This window comes from Stegastes partitus, unplaced genomic scaffold (assembly GCF_000690725.1).
Source record: "Stegastes partitus isolate 25-593 unplaced genomic scaffold, Stegastes_partitus-1.0.2 Scaffold444, whole genome shotgun sequence".
Lineage (NCBI taxonomy): Eukaryota > Metazoa > Chordata > Actinopteri > Pomacentridae > Stegastes > Stegastes partitus.
Genome location: NW_007578175.1, coordinates 243,823 through 249,877, shown reverse-complemented (window position 1 = coordinate 249,877; position 6,055 = coordinate 243,823). Strand labels below are relative to the sequence as shown.

Below are 6,055 nucleotides of genomic sequence, written 5' to 3'. Positions count from 1 at the left end.
AAAAAAAACAACCTGCAATGTCAACAGAAAACTCAAAAAGAGAGGCTAAAATAAGTTTTCAAACGCTGTCATGCTTAAAAAAAAAAAAAAAAAAAAAAACAACCACACAAAACCTTTACTGTCACAAACTTTGACACTTGTCTTCCTTTAATTGATACCAGTGGTAATGAAGCAGGAGGGCTGAGATGGGAACGAGATGGGAATTCACTGTTGCAGTCCCTGTGTATTCGCTGTCAATGTCAATCACACAGTATGGCTGCCATCCTGTGGTGGGTTTGTGTAACTACTTCGCAAAATAAATCTGAAGCTGTTTCAGTGGTCGTTTGTCCTCCTTTGAAATGTGATCCACTTTATGCTCAATGCTGTAGAGAATAAAAAAGAGAGGCAGCATATATGTTGTACAATTATGTGTTTATTTATCATTTAAGCCTGTTAATATGTTTTTGTAGGGGGTCACTGTCCTCCGTAGTGACTACATGAAGCAGTAATGATGCTAAACTTGCAATATTTTAGACCCAATTTTTTTAAAAAAGCAACTGAATTCCTACAAGAGCTTCTGTTAACATGCTTTTCCTGCCCATTTGCTCCTGTTACATTCCCACTTTCTCTCCCTCATGGGTCAGTCACTCTGCCAATAAAGAGTGGCACGTTGGCCTGGTCGCTCCACAGCAACAGGATGAAGGGCCGCAGGGCAGAGAAGGTGGGAAAGGAGCGGGAAAACGACATGGCGGTGACGGCACCGGCCTCAACTCCCTGTTCGGTCAGAGCCAGGAAGGCCTTGTGTCTGGCATCATCCAGGACCAGCTCCTCCTCGGAGTAGAGGCCACACAGATTTGGTCTCTCAAAAAGTGATGACAGTCCTGGTTGGGCAGGGAAAGGGAAAGAAAAAGTCCAGAAAGATGATGGTGGTTAAAAATAATAATGATTCTAAAGCAGTGGGAGAAAGCCGAGTACATGGATCAGATAAATCGAAGAGCAGATGGAGAGACATGTTTCACAAATGGGACTTAATGGTCCTCTGGTGGATAAAGTGCTCTGGCTGAAAGCATGTGTGGTGTTCATTTTTGGTATTAAAAAAAAAAAAACATAATTCGAGTTTGACTGACAGAGAAGAACATTGAAGGTGAACAAACCTAATTTTTTGATAAGAAGGTTCATGTCTGGCTGGACATCCAGCTTGATTTGGGGCAGAGTGACCTCCATCTGCTGAGGAGCTGCTGTTTTCATCTGTTCTATCATTTGGAGGACCGCCGTGTCCGTCAGCTTCTCCTCCACCTGCTGCAGGTCCGTCACTTTGTTGGAGCGAGGCAGCAGGATGTAGAGACTGCTGTCGCCTGTGAGACCAAACTTTGCCACCTGTTGGCGAAATGAAAAAACAATCCCGGTGTTGCTCAATAGCAGAGTTTGGACACAGTGGGTCCCCCTTGCACAAAACTGAGAAGCCTCTGTTTACATTATGATGAACTGAGACCATTAACAGGACAGAATGAGCTGACAAAACAAGACGAGCATTATCTTGATGCTGCAGAAGACCTAATAAAAACTCTCAGTCAAGTTCTGGCATCTAGTTTTAGGATTTCTGAGCAGATTTGTTAGATATTAAAAAAACAAACACACAATGACTTTCTCACCAACATTGAAAGAGAATAAACTTTAAAACTGCAACAGTGAAGCCTTGGATTTTAGCACCTTAAAGGACCTTTACTGCCTTTCATCTATGCCTTTGTTTCATGTAGGGCCATTTCAGGACAACTTTGTGCTTTAGGTGAGACTAGCTGCCCCTGACGGGATTTAGCTTTTTGTTAAATATTTTACAACTAATGTTGCAATGTGTCCTATACTATTAACTTTAGTTTAATTTTCATCAGCTTCGACATATTAGGTCACCTAATGTTACACACATGCGCGCTAGTTCCTGTTACATGTTGTTCTTGTTTTAATCATGTTCAGGACATAACACACAACATAACCTGAATATTGATATATCTATATGAATTATTGTAACAGTATATAGGTTATTGTTCATCTGTGTTTTTAACCCTTTATAGGGCACTCCTTGAAATACTTGGAAAATGAAAATTTCAACCATAGGGTGGTATTGAAGGATATTTCAAGATATTTTTACTTTTGTGAATTAAAAAAAAAAAAAATAATGTTGCAAATCAAGATTGCTGAAGTTACTATATATGGTAGCTTGGAATTTCTAATAAATAAAAGAAAAAGTAACATGTTCTAATGTTATTTAGAAACATTTCAGTTTGAGGTAATGACACTTACACAACCAGTAACAAAGTATTTATAAAGTGCTCAGCAAGTTCATTTAGTAACATTTTTCTTGGGGTAGTGGTATTAGTGGCACTAATCTCAAAAAATAAATTGAAGTGGAGTTCAATGCAAACCAGAAACAAAGCGTTTATTAAGTGCCTGGAACATTTGTTTAGTGACGTTTTTCGTAGGGTAGTGATATTGGCACCGAACACAAAGACTAAATCAAAGTGCACATGGTTCTTCAACCTCAAGGAGAGGCACAAGGTGGACATATTGAACGTCCAAGGAAGTTACCAAATATGGTCACTTGCTCCATAAAGGGTTAAACCCAGGCCAAAATTAGCACTTTAAAAAATTTTTATAGCTCAATAACTTAGCATTATGAAAAAAAACAGGCTATTTTTCATCCATAATGAATTGATGCCAGTGTGAATCTGCAGTGGCAGAAATGTCTGGACAGCTTTTAGACACACACTCCTTGTTGTGTAGTGTTTAAGATGGCTGCTGCTCACCTGCGCCTTCAGCTCAGCAGAGTACATCATGGCCACCATGTACTTCTGGTGATGGAGGAGAGGCACCTTAACCAGATCACCATCCAGTTTTGTAAAATGTCCTTTCTTTGGTTTCGTATCAAACTTGACCTTCCACTGACCTGACACATACACACACACACACATATACACACATTTTATTTTCATATGCATGTTCAGTACGCACACATTTGCACGCTCACTTTACTGACCACTGAAGGAGACGGCATTGAGCAGGATCAGCTGAGCACTGGGTGATATGGAGTCGACTAAATGTGTGATTTTATTGCCGGTCTTATTTGCCACCCAGCTGTTGATCATCTGCGCATTTGCCTCGTTGGTGTCCAGTAGCTTGACAGGCTCCGCTTCATAGAATTTAATGGACTGGTGGGTAAAGGACTCACTCAGATTCATTTCTGAGAAGGAAAACAGAGAAAATGACACGATGAGAGCAGAAGAAATCATTTTACCTTTTGTTTGCGCTATGATTGTCTGCATTGTTCTCCTTGGCTGCATTTTTCTCTAAGTGTGGTAACTTTATACGTGGGTTATAGTAGATCTGAGAAGCCATTTGCAAGGAACTGGACAACTTCTCTCGCAGCTTCTTCATCTGGTTATGAACGCAGTGGAAGTCATGAGGCACAGACAGAGCCCACTCAATGGCTCTGCGGGTGTCGTCCCTTGCACCTGAACACAATGAGGAAGACACAATATAGAAATAGATTTAGGTATAGAAAGCTGCACATGAAAGAGAAATAATTACGTGGAACTTTTCTTGTCTTCTAGTATTTGTTAGACCAAAGAATTTTAGGACACAAGGTTGCCATTATTCTATACAATTTTAGCCCATTTCTTGATAACTCCCCCATTTGTCCTGAACCCAGCTACAGCTTTTTTGTTCCAAATACGATCTGACAAAGATCTTTCAGTTTGAAAAATGTTCTTCTCAATGGTAGCATAAAACTCTCTTAAGACGCTTCTTAAAACATTTTACGAATGTTGCATTGAAAATGTCCCTCCTTTGTTATAATGTAACATTATAGGAACATTTTATGGAATAACGTTCTCAACAGGAACATCTCCAAAACATACTCCGACTAAAGTATGACGTTCTGCTTTTGTTAATATATTAAGTTACAAGCACATTTTCTAAAATCACATTCTGTCTTCTGAGGCCTGGATAACATCTTGGAAACATTTTTGGAATGTTGGCTTGAGAACTTTCTTTTATTATCATGAAACATAATCTGACAACATCCTTTTGTTTTGTCTTAGGTCACTTTTAACCTCACAGCAATGGTATTTGACATTATAGACGTACTTAAAATGTTCTCATGTTTTCTTCATTATTAAAACCAATGTTGTGGGAACATTTCCTGCTAGCTGGGTCAGCCCTGAGCCTATTTATTCCCACTGAAGATATAAACATTTTTAAAAACTGTCCTAGTTTCTTAGTAATTTCTAACACAGATGGGCACTTTAGTCAGGAAAACATGGCATATTTGTTGGGAACTACTTCCAGTGGCAGATTGGTGCTACCAACATTAAGAAACATGTGAGCCATTGCAACAACTGATGTGTTTTCAGTATTTTTTTTTAACAACAATAAAGGTCTGTGGCACAGCAGACCAGGTTTTTTATCAGGCTCTGGATACACAGGCAGGTTTAAGAATAACCAAGAACTTTCACCATATTGAAAGCAAATAAGGATCTGGCTTCCCTTTTCCTACCTAACAACAGATGCGAGAGCACTCCGCTGATGCTGACAGGTGAAAACAGCAGGTTGGTGGAAGGATATAATTCTCTGAGGAAAGAATACAGCCTCATAGAAAACTCGGTCAAGGATTCCTGCAGCATGGGTTCCCCTGTCCGACTGTTTTCGTCCAGGCAGGGCTCCCAGGCTGAGGTAAAGCCGTCGCATGAGTGAGGAACAGAGGTAGGAGCAGCTGGAAAAAAAATCAAAATAACAGATTATTACAAATTTGAGCACAACTGATGCAGCCCTTCTATATCAGCCCCTCAACATGATTTGGAAATCAAATATTAGGTTTACAGTTTAATTAACTAAACAGTGATTTTGATCTGAAAAGTCTTCAGGGCTATCGGCCTTCAGCACTTGCATGAATATTCATTTAAAAGCACTCATTTTATTGACTGCGCAGCACCAGAGGAGTTTATCAGAGAAGGTTGCCAAACCTACCCTCGACAATAATGTATACAGAGCTGAGCTTCTCCCCTGCAGCAGACTCGCAAAGGTAAAATCCAGCATCGTCCATGGCAGTCTTTCTGAGTAAGACGGTCTGATCATGGCTATCTGGATAAAGTAATTCCAGTTTCATATTCTCATCTGTAAGATTCAGCTTTGTTCTTTCACCAACACTTGTCTCTTTGAACCACAATGCATTGGCTTTGAATTGGCTGGAAGATGGGAAGTGGCACGGGAGGTTAACGTCGAAGCCTTCAGTTACCTTAATGGTGTAGCCAATTGATGCTGCAGGAGGATGCAAGAAATAAACACGTCAAACTTCTTGAATCCACCCATATTCAAAATGCTCCATTTGTTTGAGTTAAAATAAACAATGCATGTGATAAAATAGGAGTGTGTCTCACCATCAACTGTGATGTTGTAAGTTCGAATCATCTCTATATTGTTGTCCTTTACCAAACACTCATAACCACCCTCATGAGCAGCAGCAACAGGAGATATGGAGAGGTACAAGCCATTCTTTTTAACTGTAGCAAAGCCAGATGACTGACCACTGGAGCTAAGATCTTTGCCTGTGTTTTTTTAAAAAGAATATATATTATATTGTATCATACATATACACATTTTGCATTGTGGTGAAAACAGAAACTTTATAGCACCATTGAATTTCCAGGTGATATCTGCTCCAGCGAAGTCACTTTGGAATGACAGACAGGGCAGCTCCAGAGAAGCACCTGGTATCACCCTCAGATGTATGCATGACGAGAGCTGAACAGGAACAAAATGTGAAACATCAGACGAAAAGCCAACAAATTAAACAATCAAGTCAGTGGCCTCCACCCACAGGCCTGTCAGACGGACTCAAGAGCCCCTTCATCAGCACCACCGATCCTGTTCAAACGGATTCATTTGAACTCATGGGGTGAGACTACAAGAATCCCAGGAGATACGTCTGCAGCAGCCTGGACGTATGTAGAAAAGTCCCCCCCCCCTCAAAAAAAAAAAAAACTTAGATTAAAATTTATTTAGAGCATTACATGAACCTGAACAG

At 40.1% G+C, this 6,055-nt stretch overlaps 1 protein-coding gene across 2 annotated transcripts in view; it reads right to left on the bottom strand.

The window, feature by feature from the left end:
- Positions 1-394: 394 nt before the first annotated feature.
- serping1 (serpin peptidase inhibitor, clade G (C1 inhibitor), member 1) overlaps positions 395-6,055 on the bottom strand; it is a 9,059-nt gene continuing 3,398 nt past the window's right edge. For both annotated transcript variants that reach the window (XM_008286262.1, XM_008286263.1), the window contains exons 3-12: positions 5,664-5,772; positions 5,409-5,576; positions 4,999-5,289; positions 4,529-4,744; positions 3,342-3,485; positions 3,011-3,214; positions 2,781-2,920; positions 1,134-1,356; positions 603-860; positions 395-522 (exon numbers count right to left, since the gene is read on the bottom strand). In XM_008286262.1, coding sequence (XP_008284484.1) covers positions 613-860; positions 1,134-1,356; positions 2,781-2,920; positions 3,011-3,214; positions 3,342-3,485; positions 4,529-4,744; positions 4,999-5,289; positions 5,409-5,576; positions 5,664-5,772 — 1,743 coding nt within the window. In that variant the 3' untranslated portion in view covers positions 395-522; positions 603-612. The remainder of the gene's footprint in view (positions 523-602; positions 861-1,133; positions 1,357-2,780; positions 2,921-3,010; positions 3,215-3,341; positions 3,486-4,528; positions 4,745-4,998; positions 5,290-5,408; positions 5,577-5,663; positions 5,773-6,055) is intronic.